This window comes from Amblyomma maculatum, chromosome 3 (assembly GCF_055883805.1).
Source record: "Amblyomma maculatum isolate TAMU_Amacu chromosome 3, ASM5588380v1, whole genome shotgun sequence".
Lineage (NCBI taxonomy): Eukaryota > Metazoa > Arthropoda > Arachnida > Ixodida > Ixodidae > Amblyomma > Amblyomma maculatum.
This window is the reverse complement of record NC_139346.1, coordinates 181089171-181109682: the sequence shown is the minus strand read 5'-3', so window position 1 is coordinate 181109682 and position 20512 is coordinate 181089171. Positions and strand designations below refer to the sequence as shown.

The window sequence follows — 20512 nt, the reverse complement described above, 5'->3', positions numbered from 1 at the left end:
GTTTCAGAAAGCCGTCGGCCGTCCATCCACCCACCGCTTGCACAAAGTTCGTGCAGGCGAGCGAAAGAAGAAGGGAGGAAAGATGGAAATGCCCGGGCCTCCTTGAAACGAGGGTGAATCGACAGTTCTTGTTGCACTTGCTTGTTGCTCCTTTTTTTCCCCGTCGGCGCGGTCGATTGAACTTTGTATCTAAGTGGAACACTCCTCCCATAGCCATCACTCATGGCATTAGACGTTTTCTATTTTCTGTTCATCTTAGCTCATTTTTCTGTTTTGCACTCACTCACGCGGTCTCACAGCCAAGCGTAATGTGCCTGGTCGACCGTTCGGTCTTTTTTCAACCTATGGCCATCCGCCAATGCGCACCATTTGGGATGAAGCTACGTGCCAGTTTATTCATTTAAACATCCTCAGAGCTTTTTCTTCGCAGCTGTGTGCCATCATAATTATCATCGTAAGCATCAGCAGCTTACGCAGCGTTTGGGACGTTTAACCCCACAAACCAAACCAAACCAAACCAAACCAAAAGTTTCCGCACCATTACAAAGACGTATCCAGCAATATTCAGTTGTGATCTCCCTGGGCCTCTTGACCACTGCAACCCAGAGCCGGGGGAATTACTGACCTCCTCCATCTACCTGACTTCAAGGAATGCACCACGGGAGGAAAACAAAAAGTAATAATAGTTCCTTTCCGTTCCCTACGACGGGAGCTAAAAAAAAATATCCATTTCGTTTCTTACTACATTCCCTTCCGTAATAAGTGGCGTGTCAACCATTTTTGAGAAAGCTGAGGTGGTTCCGCACGCAGTTGAGCCTTCCTAGATTTCATTTTGCTCTGCATTACGATGGTCCATAGCACTCCCAAAATCATTTTTACACCCTGATCGGTGTCGATGGGTACAGGTTTACAACTTGTGTCACTCCCTATATCCTTCAAATGTTTATGATTACGCCATACCACGTTGCGCAAAAGGGTGCTGCTGTACTAAATATCCTTCACTTTCCATGCTAATGGGAATAAAAACTATATTGTAGATGAAAAATAGCCTTTCCTTGTGGGGGGGGGGGGGGGGGGGGGGGAGGTGTAGATGGAGTAATTGTACAATAACGAGGGAACGAAGGGTCCTTGAACCATTACGTGGGAAAAAGAACCAAAGAGACACGAAAAAGAGACGCGGTAGTGGAGAGTTACATATTTATTTCCACATCCGCGCTTATTTGACGGACATTGACCTCGTGAAATAAATGGGAGTTTTAAAACTACAACTTCACTGAAATGCAGAGTGGCTCACTTCCGCTACTTCACCCTCAACTGTAGAACATCAGGGGCATTGACTCACCGCGACGGAAAAGCTAAAACTGGCATACCGTATCGCTTGACCTACCCGAAGCCCCCAACAATTCTGCAAACAGTTCGAAACGAATCCAATGTATATTACGCTTATTGTGGGCTGCAGAAACAGTAAGTGCTGTTACCACAAGTTGTGCTGTCTCAGCGGGTATGAAAGGCAGCTGAATGCGCAACACTGTATTCGTTTTTAATGACCGTCAGCCCTGCTGTTTGTCAAAAGCATTGGACAAAAACGTACAAGCGATCATACGAAGTGATGTGACAAATCTTCTTCTACATTGACTGCCTTCCCATGAGCGTGTGGTTGATTTGGCCGTCGCCCTCTCATTCGATCCGGTTCTACGTGGGCCTCTGAAAGGTGGCGTTTTCTGAAAGTTGAAGGCTTCAAGAGGGTGAAGGTGGTGTAAGCTTGTAAATGGGTGGTGCACTTCTACAGTTAAGTGCACAAAGATCACTCCCCCCCTCCCCCCCCCCCCAATAGAATGTCATGGATCCGCTAAGGGGCGTAGGCTTCTTTTTCTCCCGCACTACAACGTATATGTCTGCGTTTCATCGAAAGATGTCCATACTGGTAACGCCGCAGAAGGAAATAGGCGCGATTATGACAGCAGCAGGAGGACAAAATGAGAACTTGCTCCGTGTCCTCCAGTTCTCTCGCTGCAGTGTTTTTTTTTTTTTTTTTCAGCTCAGTCGTTCAGTCGTGTCCGACTCTTCGTGACCCTATGGACCATATCACGCCACGCTTTCCGGTCTCACTATCTTCCTAACATCACATAACTTCATCTGCAGCGCCTCGAGGATGCCATCTAACCATCGCGTTCGCTGCCTACCCCTTCTCCGGTAACCCTCAACCTTTCCCAAGATCAAATCTTTCTCCAGCGACTCCGCTTTTCTCATCAGATGACCAAAGTAGCTGAGCTTTAACTTTAGAATTTGACCCTCCAATGAGCAGTCAGGGTTTATGGTCGACAATATCGACTGATTTGATCTTCTGGCAGTCCAAGGAACTCTCAAGAGTCTCATATGCAGGGACAATGTTTGCGACTTGCAGTGCCAGTCGTAACATCGATACAATACGACAGAATGCGGTTTGTTACTCCTGGCGTGGCTGGAGGAAGTTATAACAGAAAAAACAAAACAAAAGCGACTGACTGCTGATCGCAACGTATAAACTAGTCTGCTAAACTTGTCCAATAATGCTGGTTGATCAGTCATCGGTGTTAGAAGACGGCGAGGGCTGTGCTGACCTCATGTTCCGCAGTGATATGCATATTAACCTTTTGTATGCTCAGAATGCTTCTGTTGTTTACATAAAAGAATCCTGAGGTCGACTATATCCAAATACTGTTCTCAGTATAAATGAATGCTCCGGCTCCTACTGGGTATGTCGATGCTTGCCCTGCTGGCAGCAAAATACGCATGTATATTGTTAAAAAAGAATGAAACTTTAGGACCTTTCCTGCGACTACATTTTAGCTTATGTCATCCACGCCGAGAAGGACTGATTGCCGCTATTTAGAAATGACTTCTGGGTACCAGAGGCTAATCTATAAAGAATTTGAAGCAGATACTATGCAGAATAACGTCATAGATCCGCGCAGAAAATTCACTGTAGACGCACCGCACGCATTTTACTTGTGAAATCAGCCACTGATGACGACACATATATTTCTTTCTTTTTTTTTTTTCGCCTTCTTGTTCGTATGAGCTCTTTGGTTTTCCTCAAGAGCGGTATCTTTTCGTTAGGGGGCGGTAATCTTCAATTTGTTATCGGTACCCTTTAAAAGCCCTTCCCAGAGTTCCACTCAAAAGGTCAAAGGTCCGCGTACGAGGCTCAGTCACTATAATAGTGCACTTACAGTCATCTTATGCAAATGCAGTATTGAAGTTCTTTCATACCAAAGGTCTTTACGAAAGCGGGGCAAGAAGAACGCACAGAAATGATTGAGACTCCAAGAAGTAATGCGAAAGCTCCAAGGCCTTTTAATGCGTGCCAGTGAAGGTAAAGTAGATGTGGTAGCATGCTATTAAAAAAAACGAGGGAATATCCTGCGAGCAGCTTCCGTTCGACATAAGAGCTGTAGGCCGCTGATGTTCGGAAAACTTGCACAACCATTCGGCGAAGTTGCGAATGAAGCCCCTTCAGTACGGCGATGTAACGAAAATTTTATGCTTGAACGTAACGTCGCTGGAATGAAACAGCTTCACTCGAAAACTGCAACGAAGTTCCATGGTGCCGTAATGGATGTGCACTCAATGCCGACGAATAGGTCAAGGCCACAGCTACGTACGAACTACTTGCGAGTATGGCACGTGAGGTACAGAATACTTGCTGCACAGAGAGTATGTCAACATTGAAAAAAGTTCATAATAAAGCTAGAACGAATTCTTAAGTATATGTGACACACTGTACGTACATAACGACAAGAGGATCTTAACTTGGCGCATGAGTAACGTTAAAACCAGGGAGCCGAAATATGAGAAATTTTGAGAAGAGTTTATTGTAAAAAAGAAAATACTGTAGCACTCAGAACTCAAATATTATTTAGTCGACAAAGCTTGTAATATCGGCAAGTTGGTATTTTGTTTTATTTACGATATTCCTAAGATTCCTCAGCGCATTCATAGTGTTATGTGCTGAAGCACGAAAGAAAGGTGTGCTGATTTCATGAAGTCCAGGAGTGAAAGAATACGTTTTCTCTGTGTCCAGGCAATACATGAATCAGGACTTCTCGGTCAAAGACCGCTGCCGCCAGGTTCCGGACTGTTGTAGACTTGAGTGTTGGGCAGTCCCACAACAAGTGGTGAATGTCGGGCTCAATATTTTTGCGTTTACTTATCGGACACCCTGGGCGGAGATATAAATGTCGGTAATGAGGCTACGCCCGAGGGACGGCAGAAGTGAGGGCAATTCCGACCAGGATAATCCGAAGCGCAACCTTCTCTGCATGGGTGAGACCGCGGGGGAGGTTTACCTCACAGGAGGGGTAGGAGCACGTGTGCTGCGCCGGAGGTGTTCTTTTCTTGATAAAAGGAGAGTAGTGTTCAAATTAAGTAGCCGAGGCAACGGTGAATCTTGGGTCACGAGCCGGGTAGCTAACTCTGCATAGCTTTGGGAATGCAGCAGCAGGCTCCGTGAGAACTACTCAGTACTTCGGGATGCGTGCCACGAGCTGGTGTATGTCCTCACATATTACTGGGCAGCGGTATCCATGACATTTGGTCGCTCTATATCATTCAGCAGAAAACTTCAGATTCGTCTCCAAGACAAATAGGTACATTAGCGCTTTTTAAACGCTGGCTAAAACCGCTGTCCTTCATTGAACACCCTGCCACTCCATCTCCTGAAAAAAAAAAAATGATGGGGGATGCTTAAGCTTCGCTTTAAACAGAAGAGATATCGTCATTCATGCTGCCTTTTCCTTACGCTAGATTTTGTTTAGTTTAATATTTCAATTATTTAAATTTTAATCATTACTATAACTGTAACATCAATCAGTACACACCCTGAACAACCTTTAGCAAGTCTTATGTTCCACAACGGGTTCACTATAGGTTCCCTTCAAACAGCTTAGTTTTTTAAAAAGGCCTTTCGTGGACAATGCTTGTGTCCGCCTGGCATGCAGAGGGCCTGGTTTTGAACCTCAATAAGACAAATTTATTTCAGTGAATTACTTCTTGTTTCTGAAATACTCCATACTAAGAACCTCCTCATTAATTAATTTGTCTTAATTTGGACCCTCCGCTAATTCATTAACTTTATTTGAAACGTCTGGGGTTCTTTCCGACCACCACAGGACGACGGTGAAGGTGACGACAACGGGCGCTGGAACGAGCATAATACGCTATCGCGTAAGAAAGGTAAATACATTGCAGAAATGGACACATTCTGACCATGACAAAAGAAAGAAAAGCTGGCTCAGCTAGACAATGAATTAGTGAAAAAGTCGGCGCTGGCCAGCGACTGATTCCCTCTCGCTCCTGCACTGTTTTCCTAGCATGGCCAGAAACTGCAGTTGTTCTGAAAGTTTAAAGGTGTGTCATCTATGCGTTCTCAACGCTCTGCTCTCATCGCTCACCGCATCTGTCCTTCTACGCCGTCGATGGGTTTCTCGCTTGGTGACGAAAACAATTTGATCTTATGTGAGTCGACATCGAGCTTCTCGCGCGCTACGCCCGGGAATCCTTCGAATCTCCGGTTACACCGCGTCACGGCAGCTGCAGCAAAATTAAGGTGCGCTAGATTTCGGCTTGTTATTTCTACGGCCGCCCGCAGACAGAATCTGCGCTGAACTCTCTCTTTAAACACTCTCTCTCTCTCTCTCTCTCTCCAAACACACTCGCTCCGGAGTTGCTGCATGGGTGATGAAGAGGTTGATGCACGAAGACAGGTGCGGATAATGAGGCCAGAAGGCTGTAAACCCCTCGCGCCATTCGTGCCAATGATAATAACGCGCCTCTTATGGCCGATCGAGCACCAATAGCGATGGGCGAAAGCAATTATAAGAGAGAAAGCGCCTACACTCGAGCTTTTCGTTTTCTTTTTCTTCTTTTTTTCTCTCTTTCAGTGAAAGCGTCCCTCCACTTTCTTTCCTTACTTCTCCCTTTCTTTTTCCTATTACCATCCGTGTGCATTCGCTTATATGTTTTCCTACCTGCCTCGGTCGCTGGCCTTGGACGGACCTCATCCACGCGTCGGCTTGGTGAGTGGTCACATAACGGCTCGCGTCGTAAAAAAAAAAAAGAAAAACAAATGTGTATCTAGAATAAAACGAATGGAAGTATACATAACTTCTACTGCGAATCTGCATCTTTCTCAACAACAGGTACAATTCGCTTTAATATCGCAAGCCTCCACTTCAAAGAATCCGCTATTCTGCTAGAAGGAATTTCCGGTCCTCCACAGAGCAGACGCGCAAGCTTGCGGGCGGTTTCGTCCATGGAGCCAGATAACACAAAACCAGCTTCTTCTGAAAGCAGCAGCAATAAAAAATTCTAGAGCACATAGACGCGAGAAATGAAGCTTCTAGTTTTCAGCAACCGGAAATACCGTCGCCGTGGAGGCGGCTCGGCTAATACCCTTGCCTTGGGGGGCTACGCATCACCATCTGTTGTCCGGACGACTACCGATCGGCACAGAACGGTGACTTGGGTTTGAAATCGTAAAAACTGACCGAGGGAGAGAAGTTAGAAGAACGCAAGGCAGAACGTCGTCGCCGCCGAGTTTGTGGCTGTCTTTGTACTCCGCTATGTTTCTTTTCTGCTGATGCTGTTGTTGTTCCAACTGCCGCCTGCTGGTGCCGTGCGCTGCTGCCACTGGGCCGTTTTCCGCGTCGTCTCCCGCCATATCAGGTCCGTGCTGAATTTTGAAGAAGCGGGAAGCCTATCTATAAGCGTTGGGGCCATCGCTTTTCAATGGGACGGCGGCTTTCGAGCGGTCCGAGAGGTTGCAGCGACGCATGGGACACGACGACGTACAAAGGCTGGACGCTTTTCAACTTTGGAACGGCTCTCTGATCGCACTATAAATTACGAGGGAGTATTTCGGGCAGGAGTGTAGTACAGGCAGGTCGAAGGCGGAGAAAGTGTTTGTGGTCAGCGGAAAGTGACCGGAGTCCGTGAAAGCTCAATTATAGCGCCCTGCCAAGAAGAAGGACAAAAAACGGACAGAGGTCGAGCCTCAAACAGGAAATTTTCGTGGCTATGGAGTTCTACGAAGACGAAAAGTAAGTTTGTAAAACTTGTTTAGTGAAGTGCGTGATAACATAGTATGGCTACCGGTAAAACTATATCAGCATGCATACTGCTTACATGAACCGACTGCGATGGGCGAAAACAATAAATATCAGAACAAAAACGCCTGCGCTTGTGTTTTTTTTATTTTTCTCTTTCTGTTTCTATTTCAGTGAAAGCGTCCCTCAATCTGGAGAAAAAAGTTTCGAGGACGTCGCACCAGAAATTGATGCCCATAACTCTGTTTTTAGCCGGTATTTGAAAACCAGACTCGCCGAGGTGAGCGTCGGACTCACCTGCTCAGAAAAAATGACAAAAGTCCACAGAAACAAGATGCATCAAGTTACATCGCATACGTTGTGCCGACATATACACTTACAGAAAACAAAGTATACTTTACGTCGGCTTCACTATGACTTTTGGGGCTTCTGAAACGCGCGGCCCACTGATGAAGAGTGACTTGATTTGACTTTGACGGAAGCTATTAGATATGCGGCATTTGACAGCTCTTCGTGCGAAGTTCGCGTTGTTTGAAACGCGATATTGTTAGAGATGGCTTAAGCAAAACGCATCTGCTTACTTCGCCTCAGACCCCTACAAAAGTCGGAACTCTGAGCAACGATTTCCCATGTCAAGGGGCTTACCGACGAAAATGTTAGTCTTTATTGAAGAAACCGGAGAGTCGACCTATGAACGTGACGCTGAGGTATTCGGGAAGGTACGACAGCCAGAGAAACAGAGGCAAACTTGCACAATGGAACACAATGAAACGATACTGGTATGCACGAGCGCGATTAAGCGCTTCTCCTTTGCCGCCGCGCACAAGTTGCATAGCTCCACTTCAGTTGCCCGCACGGTATCCTAGAAGCTCGCTCAGTGAAACAAAGTCAAGGGTTCAGGAGGAGGGGCACATGTCCCAGCCATTAGTTGTAACAAAGCCAATTGCTGCCAAGCTTTCTTTGTGCCGCGCTGCCATCGAGCCGAGCCGCTCTAAAACGAAACCGGAGAGACCTGACGAATTTTTGAATAGCTTTCTTCTCTCCCACCTTGCCCCGAAAGCGCAGCATGACCGCGAAATTTCCGCCTCTCTGTGCCGTTGTCATGGCAGCGGAACGAGCTCGGATTTTTATTTCGCCGTACAATTTTTTTCTAATTTTATTTTGGACATAATCAACGGAATCTCCGACCTGAGTTATGCACGTTTCGTAGACACGCGTCGTTTTCGCTTATACCTTGGTCCCGGGTTAGGTCGTCGGTTCATGGTGCAGTTTAAAAATTGCGCGAGCGCTGTTAAAGGCTGTGCCATCACGCCCTGTGTTTATGTCACGTGTCATTCAATTAACAAATTAAACGCAAGCTCTGGTTGTGACACCAGTGCGCTGACCTGCAGTCAAATAACTGTGCGGAGACGAAAAATTTGTGCACTAGCTCCTTAATGTAGCTTCGAAACGAATAAACATTGCGTACTGTATTTCCGCCAAAACCGCGAAGATATGACACTTGTCTCAAAACCACGGGCAGAGTAAGTCTCATGCCTGTTAGTGCGTCACGGCTCAAGCACCTTCGATTCAAGATGGCATGCCAAGACTCGTGGAGTGATCGTGCCGCGAAAAGTGCAAGCAGCGGGACGAACAGAAAGCCCAGGAAAATAGAGACAAGCCTCCTTAACTAAATACACAATTTAACCTGCTTCGAAAGAAGGCTGACACGCTACTCTATGTTGAAGAGGCGTTTTAAGACAAAAAAGGCGAAAAAAATAAATATGCAAAACGTATGAAAATTTGAAAATATAAAATTAAAAAGAAAATGACCAACATTATATGGTAACTGAACTTTAAGTACAACAAAGGCGAATGCGGCAAAGCCTTAAGAGTTTATGAACGCGTCGATTGTCTTGGAGGTGAGCAGAAAAAAAAGGTCAGACCCAGAGGCAAATACGTATCAAGTAGTGCGTGTTCTACTAAGTACACAAAAATTTCGAGGTGCAGCCAGGACAGACAGAGTGACCTAAAGCACAGCCCATTACTACAGGCACTTGCACGAGAGTTGCCGTTTGATGCTTATAATAAACTTGCTTATGTGTCTAAGCTGGACTTTATTCTGAAGTCACAATTTCAAGTGAACCAAGGCTGTCACTGTATAGTGCTGTGTTTAATGGCGCATTGGATACTTGGGCTATCATGCGCCAGACGCGGTGCTAGAAACCTGTTGAAATTATGTATTGCAATTTATCAAATTTGTTCATCAAGTTTGTTTCAGTCATTTACTTATTCTAATAAGCTAAATGTATGAAAGAAAGGTCAATGAGGGCACCTTCACTTAAAAGCAAAGCTGGATGAAAAAGAGTGTGTTTATTGTAAAACCGCATAATGTTTTCCCCAGTGTTCGAAGTTGCCGGCACTAAAGTGAAATATGCTATTGCTTTTAACTCATCTCCGTATGCACCGCATAGGAGCGCGTCTCGTTCGGTTAGCATGCAGTTGTGTGTGTGTGACATGTGTCTGTGTGTGACATGTGTGTGTGTGTGTGTGCGTGTGCGTGTGTGTGCGTGTGCGAGTGCGTGTGTGTGTGTGCGTGTGCGTGTGCGTGTGCGTGTGTGTGTGTGACATGTGTGTGACATGTGTGTGACATGTGTGTGATATGTGCGTGATATGTGCGTGATGTGTGTGTGTTTGTGTGTGTGTGTTTTTACAGAAGGCGGAATAGAATTACTTTAAAGCGCTCCTTGTGTGTACATGGATTTCATTCTCATATCGCGGGCTTCACTACATGAAATTAGTATTTACTACGTTATCCCATTTCATCCGCCATTTCTTTCTCCGCATTTTTTCCCACTAATTTCATTCATGTCTTTATTGGCAATATTTATTTTCTTGAGCTCATTGGGCCGTGCTTCTGTAGTACACGCATCTGCTCTCTCACTTGTAAATTCCGATGCGGATCGGGATGAAGAAAAATTTATGTTTTGTCTGTGTTGTACCTGTTCTTATACTGTGTGGGATGTCACCGATTATTGATGTACTGGACTTGCTAGAGTGCTTTGAGTACGCTTACAAAATCAGTGTAAATTGCGCTGTTCTCGACGCTCCGATTTATCATTTTTCCTACAGCCACAATCAGTGCGTAACACTCAGTACTGAAAGTAGATGCCTTGAGGTATCCTTGTTACTTTTTTCCCCGCTTTCTTGTAATATTTCACTGCCAACGGACTTTACTGCTCCTGCGCCACCTGCTTGAAATTCCATGTAAGTTTAATATTTTTCTTTAAGAGCCAAGAATTCCTGCAGTATGTGCTTATATGGCCTTTGCTTTTTAAATAACTGAGTCAATGTGAAATCACCCTGAGTGAAAGCTGTACGATGATGTCAGCGGATTGTGTCTTGAGGCATTAACTGGAAAGGCACGTAGTATATTTAATTCTTGGCACGTTTTCTTGAAACGAAAAAGCGATGTTCGATAGATTTGGGTTCACTATTCATCAGTGTTCGGGAGGCGAACTTTGTAACTTGAGGTACCATAGATGTATCGGAAAGGGCCGTATTTTCAAATCATGAGCGTGTAGCGTTCTTCTCTTGCACCTGAAAGAGGATTTATTTGTTTCTACGTACAGACCATATGAGACGTTCTATATGCACCAGCTGATAGACTCAAATCAGTACGCTGGATCTAGTTGTTTAATTAAGATGGCCTAGCAGTTCACAAGACAGCGACTTTCCTTATTACTAGAAGACAGCGCTCGTCTTGTGTTTCTTTGCTCTGGTGCTTGCCTTTTGCGCTGTTTTTTCATCCAATAAGATCCTTACATTATGCACCCACAATCCAGGCATAAACATGCGACTGAGCGATAAACGTTGAAAATACATCTCCTGCATGACCCTAGATATCTCCACGAGAGTACTTTGATTAGATTCAGATATATAGAGGCTTCTTGAGACTGTTTATGAGCAGCAGGATAACTTTTTTCACTCGAACTTGCCGAATATACTCACAAGTAATCTCAGAATTTTCTGGCAATATATCTATCCGCATCACATGCCAGAAATAACCCGCACAGAAGAGAGTCAGGCACAGTTGTCACTGATGCTGAGTGCGCTACTGTGTTTAACTTTGCCTTCTTATTCGTAGTTATGAAAGAAATTGAAATATCATCATCATTCTCAGAACCATCCTCAATGATAAATCATGCTATGCCCCATGTTGTATTCTTGTAATCTGGCATTTGGTCCTTAATTGAAACCATGAAACTTTCATCTTCATCTGGTATTGACAATATTAACTCAAAGCTCTTGAAAAATACTAAGGATATTTGTGCGCAATTTTTATGCTTACATTTTTCACAGTCACTGTTATCAAGTCAACTATCACACGACTCGAAAAGCGGTAAGGTCGTTCTAGTCATCAAATCGGGTTAAAAAAAAATCGCGCTTAACTACCGTCCCATTTCCCTTACTAGCGTGCCTTGCAAACTCATGGAACACGTCGTCTACTCGAATGTCATGATCTTCCTCGACTGTCAACTTTTTCATCCTGCGCAACAAGGGTTTCGAAAAGGCTTCTCACGTGAAACACAGGTGGCCATTTTTATTCATGATTTACATGCTAATCTTGACTCTAACCTACAGACCGACGCTAGTTTTATAGACTATGCGAAAGCATTCGACAAGATTCCCCACAAACGCTTACTACTAAAACTTTCATATCTGAACCTCCATTCTGATATCTTTAAATGGATAGGAGAATTCTTGACTAACTACTCAACTCACAGTACGTAACCGTTAACAACCATGATTCTAATAATATTCTAGTAATGTCAGGTGTCCCGCAAGGGTCTGTCATCGGTCCGCTTTTGTTTTTAATTTATATTAACGATTTACCAACGACTGTGTGTAGTATTATTTGCATGTTCGCCGATGCTTGTGTAATTTATTGCCAAGTTATTAACGCTTCTGAGCAAACATATCTTCAAGATGACCTTAACCGCATTCAGGAATGGTATGCCAATTGGTTAATAGAACTCGACCCTCAAATATTTAAAACCCTATCCTTCACCCGTCGCTGCAAACCGCTTCATTTCTCATACGCAATAGCTAACGTTCCTGCACAGCTGGTTCTATCGTACAAGGTTCTATCGTACAAGTAGAAGTAGTTGCATCCAAGACTGCAGTAAGGCGCCAGCATGACTGGCGGAATACAATATTGTACTCGGAATTTCGGAAACATCTTCTTGAACGTGTTTGCTCATTGCTAATTTTAGTTCTGTAGCTCACTGTGGTTACGTTGTATGAAGGCGTCAACATTGTTGGCGCAATTTACTATTCACCTGCTGAGAAATTAAGTTAGCGCGATGACGCGAGAGGTACCTCAGATGATTCGAGTGTGCCTTACACAGCTGTGGCAACGTTGAATGTGAAAAGTCCTAAAATTTGGAGGAGGCTCAAAGTTCGCCTTAAGGGTAGATGCGATATCGCCTTTAATGCCGCATTTTCGTTCGGTTATTATGTAAAATTTTTTTCTGAAATCCTTTAATTAATAACTGTTACTGTAACATCAGTGCACATCCCAAACAGACGCTAGCCGGTCATACGCACCTAAACAGGTTCACTATAGTTGCCCCTTAGCGCGCATGGTACCAACGATTCCTCGTGAAAAATAACTCCGAAGGCTTGTTTATCCCACGCAGAAATTCAATTTAATTGCTTTTTTTTTTTCGTTTATGCCCCTCAACTTCATCGAAACTCGGCCGCGGTGGCCAGGAATTGATCCTGTTATTTTGGGTTCAGCGACCGATATCCGGCGTATACCGACCCACTGAGGCCGGTGCGTGTTTTGATGTTTGTGAGGTTCGGCGCGCAAGCGTAGAGAGATATTGCGGTGAGGCTCAAAAATGTATTCTTTTTTTTTACTTTCATTTTCCTCGCACTTGAACCTATGTGCCTTTCAAGCAGGTTCTCGAACGAACAGCCAGAGAACCAACCAAAAAATTATATGGCGAAGGCCTACTTCCTCTCCTTCAGTTGCCTCTCGTCGTTTGCTTCTTATCGGCGTTCATCGCAGTGCTACATATAATTATAATTGATTTACAGGAAAGGAAGGGGGCAGTACCTGTTACACTTTTTCCGGCAAGTGCGAGTTTGGACGGTACACCATCGTTCTTGTCGCGTGGCATTCCTTGGCGCGCGTTCAAGTGCGGAATTGCAGATAGCAGGAACGCTAGACAAGAATTAATCTCGCGGAATCTCGCGGAATATGACAGATCTCGCGCACGGGATTTCGTTCTATGAGCCTAGAAAGGTTTTCGCCTTAAAAAGGGTCGATGCAAATGCATGCGCTCGCTGACCTGCACAAAGGCGACGATGGGCAATTGAAGGCGCACGAAGTAGGGCGCTCCCGGTGGGGCATGGTCGGACAGCGTCGGGCTCTGGGCACACGCTCGGAGCAGTGCTTCGCGCAGGGTGGACGCCAAGTCCTCCAGCTTCAGCGCCAGTTCGTCCAGGGACTCGATGTCACGTCGCAGCTTGGCGTCCTCTTCCGCCGCCGCCGCGATCATCTCCGTCTCGGGCTCGATTTTGCTGTCGACGTCATCCGGTGCAATGACCTCATCGCTGAGGCCCAGCTGACCACGAAGCCTGTGCGGAGACAAAAAAAAAAAAAAAAAAAAAAGTGGAAATGGAGTGTTCACGTAATGTCAGGAGAGTTTAAGTGTCTGCTCAGGGGTCATGCTGACCAAAGGGATCTTGGGGGGTCATGTGTAAAATGTTGCACGGGGAGTTGTTTGACCCGCTGTGTGCGTCAGTCATATCGTTGCCGACGTTACATCACAATAGGATGATTTAAATGACATTAAATGACAATAGGATTTAAATGACATTACCCATGGGTCATGTGACAGATGACAGTGGGTAATGTGGCATTGCCAAGAAGCAATGAAACTTCATGCGAAAGACATCCACGAGGCATTGAGGATGAGTAGGCCTAGCTAGAGCAGTTAAATATACGCAGTGTTTTGTGCGGGATGGCGTCGGGTACCGGTGTAACGTGCCTGGGACGAGATAGCAGCGTGGTTAGGTATATCCGTGTTAAGCAAGGATTGCTTCCGAGGCAATAAGATTCTGAACTACAAAGGTGATGCATTCGTATGAAAAGTTGCGATATCCGCTTACCGGGGCGCCTCAGTTATTGAAGTAGTGACCACCAGCTGCAATGAACTTCAGCTGATGGTGCACTATCCAGAAAAGCGTAGAATGGTTTTTGATGGCACCAACTGCGCGGTGGCAAGTGACCGCTTCGTCTGTAGCAAAACGAGTATTTTGAAGGTGTGTTCGACCTTGTAAAAAAAAAAAAAAAAACCTGCGCGGGTGGCACGAGTACCGGACCGTGAGGCGAGTGAGGCAAAACATAATGAAACCGCAGCTCTCCAAGTTCGGCGCTGCTCACCCGCCACATGCGAGGCCGTGTTGTTTTGCCTAACAGTTGCCTGAGTACGCAATTTCATAACGTTCTGGAAATGCAGCTGGAACAACGGAGTACCACAGTACAGACGGCGGCGACCACTTCCCTATCCTATGGCAAATTGTGCAGAAAACAACTTGGGATGACGATGCTTCTCTGAATGCATTCTGCTGCGCGTTGTTTAACAGCTGTACCACGAAAAGCTCATAACTCATACACCAGGGATAATAAAACAAAAAAAGAAATCTGTGTCAGTCTCGCAGCGGGCGAAATTCGCTAGTACTCGGGCGGTAGCGGTCTTTTTTTTCACGTTAATTTTAAGCTGGAGAAGGCTCCATCTCAAAACATTTTTTTCTTAAGCCACAGTACATCACCGATGATGTGATGAATTGCACCGAAAAATGAGGGGTAGCTACAATGTCTGCGACCGACCGCTACTCAATCAGTTTTTCAAATCAATTGCCTTCGGAGCTGAAGCGGATGTACAGACACAGCGTCCGTGGCAGCGCTTGCCTTTGTTGTTGTTGTGGCTGTAGGAAGAAGGAAAAGAAAATGCACGGGCCTGCTACTGGCTCTGTAGCTGAGCCACCGCCGCTGCCTCGTGCAGACAGAAGAGAAAATAGAGAAGAAAGAAAAGGAAGAGGGAAAGAAAGACGCGCGCCGCAACAACAGCCGTCGTCCACCGCCGAAGCGGTGGCGGGTGCAATGACGGCCTACAACAGATAAAAATTCGGTGGCAGGCTAGCCCCCGCCGCAAGCGGCGGTGACCTACCTGCCCCAGCCCCATCAGAGGAGTACAAAGACAGCAGCAATCTTGCCACTGCCCTACCTTGCCTTTCGACTGGTCGTGGCTGGGTTGCCAACGCGTGAAGCCCGAATAAACCTCCAGATCACGCAAGCGCAGAGATTAGCCATTTATGTACAAGCGTGACCGACGGCCTCAAGCGTGAAGAAGGCTGCGTGCGCCCACAATTAACGTTTATTTCGACGCCAAGTTATAAGGCTCGGCCACCTAAGTTTTCATGTAACCGTACACTCCAACCAGAATACGAAGTGAAACTACAACTTCATTGGCTGCAACTGCAGTTATAGCTCCAGGTTTAGGTTTACAATGCTAGACACGCCAATCATTCATTGAGTCTAATCACTGACTTTTCAGAACGGACGCAGTCCCGGGAGCTCCGACGTGTAGCGAATATTTCTAACCTAGACATGAACCGAGTTCCCACTCAGAGCATGGGTAACCCTACAAGTGAGCGCTTCGGTCACAATAGCAACGCGAAAACTGAACCTGCAAACTTATAAACAAGCCTAACCCGAACCGCTAACCATTCCTCTCTCTGAGAAGGCCTTAAACATCAGCAACCTCAATTTCGCGACTAAAAGCATACGAATGCACGAACGGTGCTTGCGGGCCTATCAGTCTTCTCTCACGCACGCCAAATTGACCCAACGTGAAATCAACAGTATAACAGAGCAAAAATTTTGAAGCAATGAAAAGCAACTAAGCGAATGGAATGACGCAAAACTTTTTGGCGGCCGGGATTTTTCTTTTCTGGTTTCATCTACCAAGCAACAAAACTTCGCAAACAGCCTTTCCTCGCCGGCGGCCTGCCCCACTGTGCAGATTAATTTCGAGCCCATCCGCGCAAACGCATACCCGTCTGCTCACTCAAAGCACGCGCGCGAGTACCTATCACAAATACCTGCGCCAGAGCAACTCGCTCACTATGCGAGTCTCTACTGTGCAGTTCTGCTTCTCAATTTGCACAAACACTTCTGATTCTTTTTTTTTTCTTTCGTTTCTCACCGTACCGGAGTCATCCCTCACAATCGTCCGTCTCCCAAAGCTTGCACATGACAGCCTCGAAAGCCGCGTCGGTCGGGAATTGGCTAGAAATTCTCCAGCATCCGCCGAATCCGAGCTAAAGCCGCAGGTGTCACTGGAAAAACGAGATCGCCTCTCGGTTTCCGTCCCCACTGGATTTCGATTACCCGACCGACACTGCACACCCAACACGCGCGCACGAAGGTGCCCAGAGTTGTCGAAGAGTCCTCGCTTCGCTCGCCCGACGGTTGTGTGGCGCATCCTCTCAATACGGCGCCTCCTCTTCTCCCATTTTCTGTTCACGAAGAATTTCGCAACTTTCATTCCGCGTCGAAGAGTTTCATATGCGCTTTCGTGAGCCCGTTCTATCGCTGTTTTCGCAGAAGTGTATAGAACGAGGAAGCGATTTCTGTGCCTTTTTGGTTCTGTTTGCTTCATGTTTCCACAGAAACGACGTATATTGAAGCTTGTAGAAGCAGGAGCTCTATAGAGAGATCAAGTGCATAAGCTCCACACGGCGTCCAAAGCTTTACACAGTTGCGAGGATGCCACGTTTTGAATCGACCGCCCTGAAGAAAGCCTCAACTAGAATAACAGTGATAGAGGGTTGGGGACTCGGGTATAGAACGCACAACAGCCATCTATGCGAATTATGAAGTGACTTGGAAGTTCGAGACTTCGAAAAAAACCGTTGTATATATATATATATATATATATATATATATATATATATATATATATATATATATATATATATATATATATATATATATATATAGAGAGAGAGAGAGAGAGAGAGAGAGAGAGAGAGAGAGAGAGATATATATATATATTGAGACAGCAAGGTCGTGACGGCAAGGCCAGCGATGCCTTGTCTAGCGTTTTAATCCGATGACAAAACCGAGGCGCGTGCCAGAGCCGGCGCCGCGGGACGATGATGATGGTATGTACAAATGAAAGAGGAAGATCATGGCATGTACAAATTAAAGAACATCCACGGAAGGCTCACACAATCTGCCCGGGGGGTCGGAAGCGGCCAGCCTGACCTCTTTTAACTAACCGATGCATCGCGGCGCACAAACGGTTTCAAGCGAGACACATGAACAATTTCAGTTCCACGGGGGCGTCGATCGGCTGGGGGATCAACAGACGTCACTTTGTAGTTCAATGGGGAAGTTTGGCTGATGACATCATATGGACCTACGTAGCGGTGGTGGAATTTGTCACCAAGGCCAGGGGTGCGCAATGGTGTATAAAGCAGTACTTCGTCACCAGGACGAAAAGAGACCACGCGATGTGTAGAATCATAGCGAGTCTTGCGGTCTTCCTGGCACGCTTCTGTGTTGATGCGGGCTAGATGACGGCATCTGGCCACACGAGATAAAAAATGGTTAGGTACTGATGTGGAGTAGTCGGGCGTAGAGAAGACGGAAGTGTCGAGAATTGTAGTGGGAGGACGGCCATAAACAAGGAAAAATGGAGAGTAACCGGTAGTTCGCTGTACTGCTGTATTATAGGCGAATGTGACGAATGGTAGAATATGGTAGAATATGGTAGAATATTTATACTTTAAATAATAGCAAACAAGCAAAAACGTTGCGTACGTACGCGTATACCCTATGGTCGCGAGCGGATTGAAACACACCGCAACGTAAAGAGATCTTCTCCACTGGCCTCTGCATTAGACAGCTACGCTATCGCAGCAAACTGCCAGTCTTTCGCGCTCTGTTTCGAGTGTCGTCATCTTCAGTCTTCATAAAGTTACATCCATGAGCCAATTCGCAGGATGCAGCTAATCACGTCTAAAGGCAGGATATTTATACCAGCAATTCTCATCGGTGTATAAAATATCTGACCTTGCAACATTGTAAACGAGCAATAATAATTACGGGACTTTGAGTTTTTGAGCGGCGTTATGTATCGCTATCTCTCTCATCACTTCGTAACAGGGGAGTTGTAAGAAGCTTTCCACTTTTCTCTGTGTCTCTAGACACCGAGAGTGAAGGCAATAAGACAGCATCTCCCGTATACAGATTCGTAAGTCTTCAGACTCGAGCGTGTGTTCCATGAATTGGGGATAAAAATACGGCAGCGTCTGACCCTCACAGAGACCTCAGGCGACCAATCGGAACGCCCTATTCCAATTAAACAAACTACACGTACCGAATAATAGCCTCGCCAGAGAAAAAGTTCTTGACGGTCAACTTCTGAAAAGAACAAAGAAGCCGCGCTGTCAGGACTATCAGAGCGTCGGACGATCCCGGTTTCGTCTGGGGGGGATGGGAAGCCTCCCGAGTGATTATGTAATGCCGATCATGGAAAGTAACTAATTTAGGGAGATGGAGCTTGGCCGCATAATAAAGTGGACGAGTTACAGGCATGTGTGCAACCCCTTGCGCAAGCGGTAGAGGTCGAGTGACTAAGACGATGGGAGGCGCAATCGGCGGGCATAAAACAGCGACCTAAGCAGTGTGTCGTAAAACAGACGCAACATAGCAATATGACCACTGACAAGAGGCAGTCTTGCCTTACGCCACTTTGTCGGGTCGAATATAGGAAGAGCGGTGCAGACGAATCGAAGCAAGAGCGCACAAAAGGCGCGGTGATGAAAAAATAAAAACAGTGAGTTATGCTATGCGAGTACCTATCATATTGTCACGAGGGAGGTTTTGTTTGACGCAGGACGTGCGCGACTTCACTTTCCGCAGAGCGACGGCCGCTTTTGGCGAGTTGAGCGATGCGATAGTTGAGCTAGCTAAGTTGGGCAAGGACGACAAATGGTCCATCGTAGTGGCACAGTAGCTTTCGTGACAGACCCCGCTTCCTGATAGGCCGCCACATCAAGACCAAATCTCCAGGCTGGTAAATAACGTGGCGGTGGTGGGCATCGTACCGTGCTTTTGAGCGATCCTGAGACGTCAAGATGCGAAAGCGGGCAAGCCGGCGGACTTCTTCGGCACAGCAGATTGTCTCGGCTACCGGGGTATCTTCATCACTAGTGGCTGAAAACGGGAGGATGGTGTCCAAGGTATACCGAGGGTGGCGAGCGTGACCGAAGCCCGTGGTCTCATGACGAGCGGTGTTGAAAGCGTATAGGTAATGAACGGTAAGACACTGTCCCAGTTCGTCGACGTACATGGACAGCATGTTAGTTATCGTACGGTTGGTGCGTTCAGTTAGACCGTTGGTTTGCGGATGATAAGGCGATGAATGGCGAACATGATAGGCACATGAACGGAGCATCTCCTCCACGACGTCGGTGGTAAATTGGCGACCACGGTCGCTAATAATCACTCGTAGCGGTCCGTGGCGAAGAACTATTGCCCGCAGCATAAAGCAGGTGACTTGATACGCGTTGGCCGCGGGTATGACTGCCATCTCACGGTATCGAGTGAGGTAGTCCACGCAAACAATGAACGAACGGATCCCATTATGGGATAGCGGAAAGGGGCCAAGAAGATCAACGCCCACTTGCTCAAATGGTGCACGGGGCGGTGTGATGGGGTGAAGTTGTGGGACGTTTGTAGCGCTGACACTGGGTGCAGATGGCGACGTACCGCTCATTAGTAGTTCGCATTTTTGGTCAGTAGAAGCGCTCCTGGATGCGGTGGAGCGTTCTCGCAGTTCCAAGATGCCTGGAACTAGGGTCGTCGTGCTTGGCCTGTAATATAGAATGGTATAGGCTCCTCGGAACAACCAGGCGACAGCGGGGGGCCCGTAGAGGAATAACTTTTCTTCCAGCAGGCCATCAAGCACATAAAACTGGCGTCCACCTGACCTATCTTGAGCCACTGCGAAGAGAGGTTCCAAGGTGGGATCCCTTCGCTGTTCTTCTATAAACGTGGGGATGTCAGGAAAAGCCGGTGATACCGACGCGACGCAGTTCTTGAAATAATCGGCGTCATACTCCGTCTTAGGAAGAGGAAGGCGCGAAAAACAATCTGCGACAGCATGCTTACGGCCAGTTTTGTATGTGACTGTGAAGTCATACTCTTGTAACCGCAGGGCCCATATCGTTCAAAGCGGCCACACGGGTCCCTGAGATTAACTAACGAGCAGAGGGCATGGTGATCCGTGACAACGGTAAACGAGCGTCTATAAAGATATGAGTGAAAGAGTTGTGTGGCAAAAACGACAGCGAGGCATTCC

General features: G+C 46.4%; 1 protein-coding gene across 3 annotated transcripts in view; it reads right to left on the bottom strand.

The window, feature by feature from the left end:
• LOC146197094 (uncharacterized) overlaps positions 1-20512 on the bottom strand; it is a 200701-nt gene that overhangs the window by 113288 nt on the left and 66901 nt on the right. For all 3 annotated transcript variants that reach the window (XM_084598839.1, XM_084598837.1, XM_084598838.1), the window contains exon 3: positions 13424-13712. In XM_084598839.1, the coding sequence (XP_084454965.1) occupies positions 13424-13712 (289 nt within the window). The remainder of the gene's footprint in view (positions 1-13423; positions 13713-20512) is intronic.